The sequence below is a fragment of the Schistosoma mansoni genome, chromosome W, assembly GCF_000237925.1.
Source record: "Schistosoma mansoni strain Puerto Rico chromosome W, complete genome".
NCBI classification, from domain to species: Eukaryota; Metazoa; Platyhelminthes; class Trematoda; order Strigeidida; family Schistosomatidae; genus Schistosoma; species Schistosoma mansoni.
The window spans coordinates 58031450-58042540 of NC_031502.1; the positions used below are offsets into that span (position 1 = coordinate 58031450).

Consider the following 11091-nt stretch of genomic DNA (forward strand, 5'->3'; position numbering starts at 1 on the left):
TTTTCCATGGTGGTCTAGCTTCAATTGACTGATGCTTTCAACTATTCCAAAGGATGTTTATTATTGATTTTAGGGTGTTTTCCTTTCCCTTCTTCATTAAATTGTTTCTATTACTACGTAGAAGAACATTTATTATATGATCTCTTTAGTGAAGTTTGCTGTGTTTTAGTAACTGATTGAGTCAGTAACACTTCAAGCTATAAGTAATTTGATCATATTAGTTTAAAGTCATTTAACTGGAAAATCATAACTACAATGTATTTTAAATTCACTTGGAAATTGTTTGTTTGAATCTTCACATTGATGTTTAGGACTTCAACTGGCCAGTCTCTTATTGGCATATATGAATACTGTGTTTATTGCCTCGATATAGCCTTAATTCACAAGCATTAAGGCTATATCGAGGCAATACGTTCAGTGTTGTTCCAGTATGGGACTCTTCATAAGTGTGCATCAATGATCCCGCAAACTCACTGCTGAGAAATCTTATACTATAACAAAGTGGCCTCCTAGTGTCTTCAGGTTTTCAGTAGTGGTCTATCTTAGATCGAATCGTGATTTCAAATGTGAGAGTTCAGATAATTTTTAACGAGAAAATTATATCTCTAGAGGAATAAACTATTTACCACATTATAAGCAAAGATGGATAGTGCCTAGCAGTGGAATCCACGATGCGCGTTTCGTCCTATTTGGGATTCGACAGTTGGATGTACCAGCATCTCAGAGTTGATGTTCACTCTGGGACTCGAACCCAGTATCTTTCGCTTCAAACATCATCTCTTTATCCACTCAGTTACTGAGTCCTGATAGCCATTTGCTTGTGCAATGGGATAAAGTTTAAATTCACTTGATATTGTTTGTTTAAATTTTCCGATTGATGTTTAGGACTACATCGTTTTTAGTTTACTAACTTCATCTCTGAGGATAATTTAGTTACATTCATTTTTTCTCTTTTTCTGATTCCCTCTCTCTATGTTTTTTTCTTTTTTCAGATATAGATGAGTGCAATTTAAGCAATCCTTGTAGATCAGATGAAGTTTGTTTAAATCTTCCAGGTAATTACACATGCGTACAACAAAGATGTCCGAAAAATTATGTTTACGATAAAAAGTCTAGGTAAGTTCAACTTTTAAAATAAAATTAAACGAATGAGGTTAGTTACTTACCAATCCATAGACACAAAATCACTTTAGTTATAGTCAGTTATTACGATATATTGCTTAAAGAAAAGAGATGGCGCATTCTAATTACTTGTTCTGATTGAGAATAACTCCCACCAGCTATTACTATTCCATATCAAAGACCGATGAATTCTAACTCGGTAGTTCAAATGCTTCTCTGTTCCAGAATAGTATGAATGTCTTGTGTTAAATTTTGAGTGGATTCATTTACCTGAACTACTTATAAGTTTAAAACGAGAATGAAATTGTTCAGGAGCCCTACGTTAGACCCCTCGTTGGGGTGATTGAAGATGAATATCGACTAGTCCCATACTAAAAGGAAAAAGCCACTTAATGCATCCTTTCTTGAAACACAAGTATAGGGGCAAAGAGGCACCAACTCTATGTGCGCCACACTTTATTATTGGACTTGTGTGAGGGCTGGGATACTGCCCGAACGCCCGAATCGAAGCAGGTGGTTTTATTAGTACGCTACTCCCCGAGCCCCTGATCTAGAAGTCTAATTCATATGTCACTGGGGCAACGTTAAGAGATGCAGCCCCGTGGTAGCCGGTGACCAGCATTAGGTTCATGCGCCATTTGCCCCCTCAGAATCCTGGGGCTCGTGTGTGCAATTGTTTCGAAATCGGGGTTTTTCAACTCCGTGTCTATCAACTCGGTTAAAGCCCTTCACATTCGCTTTTCGTCCTCCCAATGCCGCGAGAAGGCATTGAGTAGGACTTCCCTGTTAGTGGTTGTATACGTGTGTCCGTGTGGGAGTATTTCGAGAGAGAGAGAGAGAGGACGGACTCTCCCCACTCTCGGTCGTACCAAGGAATTTGAGGACTCTAAAGTATCCTAGTTTTTAACAAGTCTATAACTAAGATTAACTCATGTTGCTAACTATGAAATGTTTGTTACTCTTTATTAGTTATGTTGCCTTATGTAACTAGTTAAACGATGACCAGAAGGTTAATCTATTCCTCGTTAGTTTAAAACTTTTAAATTTAAATTAACTTTGATTTTAACTGTACTTAAAATTCATCAAAAGGATGTTTCGTTTATTACTATCATTTCACAATCTAGATCTTGTCGAATAAGATGTATTGATTCTAAATTAAATTGTCCTTATGGTGCTATGTTCGCTGATACTGTGGAATATTTAGTTGTTAGTCTTCCATCGCCTGAATCATACCGTGTGACGGGGTCAAGGATAATGCTTCGTGTTGTTGACTGGCATCAAGTAAGTGAGACTGGTTTTACGGATACAGTTTATTTAAATAAATGATGATATATATTTTATTGTCAGTACGGGGTTGTAAAGATTGTTGGATTTCATCGAAATCATGGACCAAAATAAGTTAGACGATCACTGAAAACCTAGAAGCACTGGATGATCCATTTGTGATACTAAAAAATGGCCATCCAATGCTTTCAGGTTTTCAATAATAGTCTAACGTATATCGATTCATGATTTCAATGATATATTTCATAATTAAAATTAAAATACAAGTATATTCCGTACGATGAAATTAGTCGGCATATTGCTGCAATTATTGCCTGAAGTGAACTAGTTGGTTTAGTTACGAAGCCTTTATTATGTTTTCGGACAACTATTTTAGGAAGCTCACTTTTCTTAGAATCCAGAATAGATGGATCTTGATCACAGCGGTAATGGTAAGATTGATAGGTAAATCATTCAGCTCAGTAAACGTAACTGTGATAAAAGCATTCTTCTGAACTGCAAACGTTCACGATCACTTTTAAATGAATACATTCTCGAGTGTAATGTCTTCATGACGTTTGTTGAAGTAGTAAAAACTATAGAGAACTGAACATCTTTTGTTGTTCCATTTCTCAACTCTCCAGAAGTGTACACCCACTGCACGACGTATGACTTCCAATTATTATTGCAAGCAAAGTACATTGAGCTACTGAAATGAAATCCAATAATTCGTATTTTTGACTTTAGTAGTACTGTAGTGAACGAACACTCAAGTCAGGACAACCAATTTATTATCTAACGCAACATTCCAGAGTGATTTACTAAGACCTGAAAACTGTACATTAAATACTTCATTTGAGCATCTTCGATAAATTTTCTCTCACAAACTTCATCGTTCCTTCGTTCTTGTTGTTATTACAACTACTCTCTTGTTACATTCCTGTTCTCATCAATTTGATCTTTTCAACCTTCTGCTTCCGACATTCTTCTACTAATTGGTGTTACATAATACTTATGTATGCATGAGTAAATTAAAGCTAGACCACCATTAAAAACCTGGAAACACTGGACGGCAGTTTTGTCCTAGTATAAGACTCCTCGGCAGTGCGCACGCACGATCCCGCCTCGCGAGATTCGAACCCAGGACCTATCGGTCTCGCTGACGAACGCCTAACCTTTAGACCACTGAACCGGCATCCAACGGTGTTAATGTCTGGCTTCTACTAATCCACTAGATTGAGCGACACATCCACCATTGTCTTCAGTGAATTATTATCTCATAACAGACCCGGTTGAACTCCACTGGTTACTGCTTCTCATTAGAACTCCAGGAAACACCTCTTGAAGCCAGTCACTGGTGAGCATATGTTGAATAATATCAGAAGGGGTTTTTGTAGATATTATAGTAATTTTAATAGTCGAGATCATGAATCAATTTAAGCTAGATCACAATGAAAAACCTGGAATCACTGGATGGTCGTTTCGTTCTAGTGTGGGGTCCCTCAGAAGTGCACATCCACGATTCCGTACGTGAAACACGAACTCAGGACCTGTAGTCTCGTGCACAAACGCTTAACCTCCAGACAACTAGGTCAGTATCCAACGCGGTATCATGGACACGCAATGCTGAGGAATCTCACATTAGAACAATACAGCCTTCTAATGCTTTCAGGTTTTCAATGGTGATCATCAACAATTCCATCGTTATTCATCTTTAATCCATAATTGATACTTTACAATTATCAACATAAATAATAGTTAAGATCAGTGAATTATTTAATAATTCTAATTCTGAAAATGACAAGTTATAAAAAAATCCAAAAAAAACACAAAGAGAACATCACTGATCACATAGATATAATTTCTGGTATGATGTTGTTAGGGAGATGTTTTTTAGAAAATTCAAATCAAATATCAATGTTTTTGTTTTTTCCTCCTCCTCCTCCTCCTCCTTCTTCTTCTTCTTCTTCTTCTCCTTCTCCTTCTTCTTCTCCTTCTCCTTCTTCTTCTTCTTCATTTTTATTGACTTAATAGAGATTTGTTCACGTTTTTCGATGTGGAAGTTTACTTCAAGGGGTTTATTTAAAATGACAATCGTTTTTTTGTTTTATGCAAGTGTGGTATGGCAATGACATATATTCAGGTTATTATTCTCTAAAATATTTCGATGACAATCAATTAAGAAAGCGATAAATGATCTAGTTTTATTCGAAAATTTTCTGAGAATAGACCGACCACCAGAATTCTCCATCCAACTTTGTTGTCGACAATCCTTTCCAGTTGTTTCCAGTTGCTTGCTATTCATCCTTTTCATGTCTGTTTCCGATTCCTGACGTGGAGTGTTCTTCAACCTTCAATTTTTCAGTTTCACTTCACGATTCCAGGTTAGGGTTTGCCTCGTGATGCAGTTTCATGATTTCCACAATGTGTGTCCTATCCACCATTACCATCGTCTCTCTTCCTAATTGCCTCCTCATTTGGAACCTGCTAGTTTGTTCTCTTCCACAGTAGGCTGTTGGTGATTGCAGACATTGAGTATCTTGCGTAGACAACTGTTCATAAATACTTGTATCGTCTTAATGATGGCTATGGTAGTTTTGGAAGGAAGTTTCAGATCCCTCTGTACAGTAGAAGTGACTGTGTTTGCGTTCGTGTTGAAAATTGTGGATTTGATATTGGTTGACAGACAGTTGTTTTGAGTATATATATATATATATATGTTGAGGAGTTCCATACTAGGACACAACGGCGGTCCATTGCTTTCAGATTTTCCATGGTGGTCTAGCTTCAATTGACTCATGAATTCAACTATTAAATCTATAAAAGGATTTATGGAACGAAACTGAATTAACAGTCTAATCGCATTGATAACCGCAAGTATATTTTCCTCCTAGAAGAAGAAGACTTAGTTTATTGAATAACAGTGAAATTTAGTCGTAACTTTAATTAATTAAATGACATTAACCTGAAAAAATACATAAATGAAAACTTGGCAGAAACTGAATAAATGTTATCACTACTGCTACTGTAATGGATGAGAACTCAGGCAGGAGACTAGCGATTGTATTTAAATGCATAATTATAGAATCTCTTGGTAAAATATGAGAATCAGACATTGAATATTTCATTTGCGATGTTCCATTTCAATTCCCCTTTATTTCCAGTTTTGTTTCCTTCAAGTTGACCCGTTTAGCCTTCTGCTGCCATACATTCCTCATCTGATTGTTGTCACATACTAGTTATGTCGACAGATATATGTAGCGTACATCACACTAATACTATCACTAATGTAGTGAACGGAAACCCAGGTACGGTAAAACGGTTTATTGTTTTATACAAAATCAAACGGTAGCTTTGCAAAATATGAAAATCATACATTAAATACATCATTTGCATATCTTCCTTCAGTCGTCCTTTACATACTTCATCATTCTTCCCATGCTATTGTTATTTCGATCGCTCTTCGTTTCCCTTCTTCTTCTACTTATTTCACTATACTACTGATAAGCATTCTACTCTCGATTCTAGCTACTTACTACTCGTGTCTATCCGCATAATTAATGCACACCACTCTAATACTAGTAGGACGATTGCCTACTTATGCACAAAGATGCTAACACAGAACAATCTTTAACAATTGACGAAGTACCAAAATGTAGTTATCAAATCTTATTGTTTAGTTATACCATTTAGTCTCATTCCTTTTACTTAATTGTATTCCGTTTTACAATTCAGGTTCAACAATCGAATTGTTACTATCAACTATTAGATAAAGCACCAAATACACCAGTTCAACATCGTACAGAAGATGGAGTTGTTTATTTAACACCAAATTGGGCTAGAAATAATAATACAAATCAAACTCGTGAACGTACATTATTAAGTGCACATATTGAAGCAGCAACTAATCCAACATATCAACAAATAAAATATGATGAACCTGGTCAATTGTATTATTTGTTCTTCCGTGTATCATGTTATGAAAATGATTCATCACCATCATCCGCATCATCATCCTCATTATCAACAATGGAATCTTTACAAACGACGATATCATCAGGGCATAAATCAACGGCTATGACATCCGTCCCTTCATCAACGATTAATAATGAATATAGTACTGATAATCAAGCATGGTCTAATAATACATCATGGGATATGAATAGTCATAATCAAATAAATAAAAAATATAAATTAGTATTTCAACATTCATTTTATGTTTACATTTCAATATCCAAATATCCATTTTAGGTATAATTTATCATTTTGAAACAGTATCTATGCAAGGATATTATCCTAAAACAGTACCAGTTTCTAAGGGAACTTCATTGATTGATCTACATTCATCTTTATTGTTTCTCTTTTTATGTTTATTCGGTATGGAAATTTAAAAAAGAAAAGAAAAAAAGAAACAATACACCTTTGTTTTTTCTAGTCACTCCTTTTATTATTACTTACTTACTTATGCCTGTTACCCCTTGTGGAGGAGCATAGGCCGCCCACCAGTTCTGGTTAGCGCTTCTTCAGCGAGTTAGTTTTCTACATGATGAGGTCGCTAACCTCATGCACAACCCTCCTTCTTTACCCGGGCTTGGGACCGGCAGTAAATCTACTGGCGGAGTTCCTTTATTATTATTTACTTTTAATTGAAATGAACTAGACAATTCAATAATGTTTATAGGTATCATTATCAAGTTTTGATTTGATCATTTTGAATACATTGAGCATTGGGTGGTAGATTGTTATAAATAAATGAATTAATATATATTTGTATTATCCCAATGAGTAGAAAAATTAGATTTTCTGATGTTTCGTCACTCAATGTAAGCCACTTCTTCAGAGAATAAATAATCTGAAGAAGCGGCTTACACTGAGTGACGAAACGTTAGAAAATCTAATTTTTTTACTCATTAGGATAATACAAATCTATATTATATTTATTTATTTATAGACGATTCCAATGTTGTTTTAAGTGATAGATCATTTTACATATGTATTGGTGTTTCTATGTTGTTTTGTTGAAATGTAACCTTTTTTTAATATTTCATTCATGTTATCTGAACTTACAGCTTGACTTAAGTAACCTTTTCGAAGAAAAGATACAGGATAAGCATAGAACACGTTCTTCCCTTTTTTTGTTGTTGTTGTTGTCAAAATTCATAATTAGAACATGGCAACTAATGTTTTTTTCTTTTTTTTTTCTCCTTCTTCTTTTTCAAAGAATGTGAGTTTTCCAATGTATTGTAGTAGGTAAAAAATTAAATCAATTTTATAATGATTCTAATAACCGGTTCTATATGTGTTTAAGTAAAAAGAAGTGTATTTTATCAATGTATGTTATCAGTATTATAATAATATATGCTACATTATAATAATAAAATGATCTATTTATTATAAGTAAAGATAAATAGTAGCTAACAGTGGAATCTAGGATGAGCGTTTCGTTCCATTTGGGATTCGTCAATTGCATGTACTTGGATCTCAATGAAATCATTGAAGTTATTCCTATTCGATGTAACTATATTTGATAAATTACATCATGTCTATTGAAATGATCATATATACTATGGAATAAGAATAGATGAGTTGTTTGATTCTGAATGAAAGCAGAAAGTAAGCATTAGATAAATTGAGGATTTATTGTAATAACTCATTTATACTTTCCTCTGAGTTAAATCTAGTGAACTACTCTCGATCACGGTAACAATAGAATAGAATGACAAGTGTTTGGAAGATGGTATAAGTTAACAGATTTTCGTATGTTGACGAAATCTTGAATTGGAAGATGGTAGATCATTCAACAAAAGTAAAGCAAATCAATAAGAAAGAACAATTTCGGTATAGTGTATCCTATACCTTTTCATGAAGTAAGAGCATAATTGTGAATGTCACAAGCTCCCTGTGTTTATGTAAAGAAACATTGAACCCTGACAGTAGTCAGATCCATTAGATTAAGGCTTCATAGTGATCACTTAGAGCTTTTGCACTGACATGTGAAACCGCACGTAACATCTTCATTTTACTAGGAAAATAGTCGACACTTTGGTTAAAAAGAAATACCAGATATTTTTTAAGGTTATTAAGATCAATCTGTAATCACTTTAAGTATCATCATAGGTCTAACCTGTTAATCTATAATAGCATCATTATAAATCAGAAGGGGTTTTGTAGAGATTTCAGTATTTTCATAGTTGAAATCATGAGTCAATTGAAGCTAGACCACCAAGGAAAACCTGGAAACACTGGACGGCCACCTCATCCTATTATGGGGCTACTCAGCAGTGCGCTCTCACAATCCCGCACTCGCGAGATTCGAATCCAGGACCTACCAGTCTCGCGCCGGAGCACTAAACCGATAGACCACTGAATCGGCATCCAATGGTGTTAGTGTCTAACTTCAACCAATCCACGTTTTGAGCAACCGTTCACCAATTGTCTTCAGTGAGTTGATATCTCTAAAACAGACTTGGTTAAACTCCACTGGTCACTGCTTCCCAATAGAAGTCAAGGAAATATCACTTGAAGTCAGTCACTGTTTCCAGGTTTTCCTTGGTGGTCTAGCTTCAATTGACTCATGATTTCAACTATGAGAAAAGCCCCATTAATCAATGTAATGGTCAAAGAACAAATTAAAGAAAAACTGTGGACAAAAACAGTAAAGGATAATGAGGTTACGGGAAAAACAAATTCATCAGAATGGACTGATTTAACATATCAAGATACTCAATATAATGTGTTAATATCAGTATCTAATTACAACATAGTGTTCATTAAGATGTTTGACTAATCAAACGTATTCGCTGATCATTGATGAACCAATTGAAAATTGAAATTAGAAATGTAAACAATGGGATACCAACTCAATGGTCCAAAAATTTAAGCTAGATGTGAAAGTTCTATGGTGTCCTGCGTATATTATGATGACAGACCCAATACTAAAACGAAATAGTTGTATAACCCTTCCTGATTTCTTACGATTGACTAAGCGAAATTAATCCGTGATGTAAAATTTAACAATCTCTACAAATTTCGACTGAATAACGAGAAGTGGGAGTTGATATGAAAAAAGTAATGTATTCACGTTGTACATTACGAACAATCTAGTGGAGAAAATGTGTAGCTCAGGTGGGTGATTTTGATGAAGTTTTGTTCTCTGAGACGGATGGTTTGGTCGTGGAGACTTCTGCTCGAAGTTTGTACTGATGATGTCGTTCAGAAGGACGATGAAAGCTCCACGACTAAATCATCCAGCTCAGAGAACAAAACTCCATCAAGAGCAATCTAGTCGTACATATACTTGTTAAAGCATTATATATGAAAATTAATAAAAACTAATTAAATGAAGGTTCAGGTAAACAAAATAATAATTGTAAATGAAAGCCTTGGCTATTCGTTAATTTAAACCCCTGTCATATGTACAGAAACAAGTTGTTGTTAACTTAAATTTGCCCTGGTAATCCCTTGGTCATATACCTATTCTTTCCAGACGATATTAATTTCCTCCTTTATTTAAAATTATCAATTTTTATCAGAAAAGGGGTTTTGCGGAGATAGTAGTAAGTTAATAGATGAATTCATAAGTCGATCGAAGCTAGACCACCATAGAAAACCTGGAAGAACTAGACGACTGTTTTGTCTTAGTGACTGGCTTCAAGAAGTATTTCATGGAGTTCTACTGAGAAGCCATGATCAGTAAAGTTCAACCGTGTTTGTTAAGAGGCTGTGACTCACTCAAGACAATGGTGGACAGTCGCACCATTTAATGAATTGGTTAAAGTTAGACATTGACACCGTTGGATGCCAGTTCAGTGGTCTAGAGGTTAGGCGTTCATGCACGAGACTAGAGGTCCTGGCTTTGAGTCCTGATAGCGGGATCGTGGATACACATTACTGAGGAGTCCCACAATAGGACGACACGGCCGTTTAATGCTTCCAGGTTTTCTATGGTGTTCTAGTTTTAAATGACTCATGATTTCAACTATGAAAATATTGAAATCTCCACAAAACCCCTTCTAATTATATAACCTCTTTAAACAATCATATTTGGATGTTGAATTAAATAGGATAACATGAGTGAGTTAAATGAGAAACATGTGAAAAGTTCACGATGTGAAATAAATGACTGGAATAAATAATGTGTGTATGTATGTGTAAGAATGAGTTAATAATGAATGATATTCGGTGTTGATATGTTTTTATGTGAATGAAAAATAAGAATAAAAGTGCGAATTGAAGGTTGATAAAAATTGTTTCTGAATCATTGAATTGCAAGTAAAAATGAGAATTGGTTGAAGTTAGACATAAACACCATCGGATGCCGGCTCAGTGGTCTATCGGTTAAGTGCTCTGGCGCGAGACTGGTAGGTCCTGGGTTCGATAATCGCGAAGCGGGATCGTATATGCGCACTGCTGAGGAGTCCCACAATAGGACGAAACTGCCATCTAGTGATTCCAAATTTTCCATAATGGTCCAGGTTTAATCGACTCATGAACTCAACTGTGAAATTATCAGTTCGTTTACGTAAACCTTCATTTAATTAATTTTTTATTAATTTTCTTATAAAATACCTTTACAAGTATATGTATGACCAGATTATTCGAAATATATAACGAAAATAGACATTAAATAGGAATAATATATTTGTAAAATCTCATCGAATGAATTTGAAGTAAATCCAACATTTCACCTAGCAATCTCGTCCAAGC

At 35.0% G+C, this 11091-nt stretch overlaps 1 protein-coding gene across 1 annotated transcript in view; it reads left to right on the forward strand.

The window, feature by feature from the left end:
• The window catches only part of Smp_163920 (putative titin), a gene marked incomplete at its 5' end in the record, with an annotated part of 168880 nt that extends 161910 nt beyond the window's left edge, over positions 1-6970 (forward strand). The window contains 3 exons of the mRNA XM_018790295.1: positions 993-1116; positions 2247-2403; positions 6121-6970. Coding sequence (XP_018655653.1) covers positions 993-1116; positions 2247-2403; positions 6121-6636 — 797 coding nt within the window. The 3' untranslated portion in view covers positions 6637-6970. The remainder of the gene's footprint in view (positions 1-992; positions 1117-2246; positions 2404-6120) is intronic.
• Positions 6971-11091: the final 4121 nt, after the last annotated feature.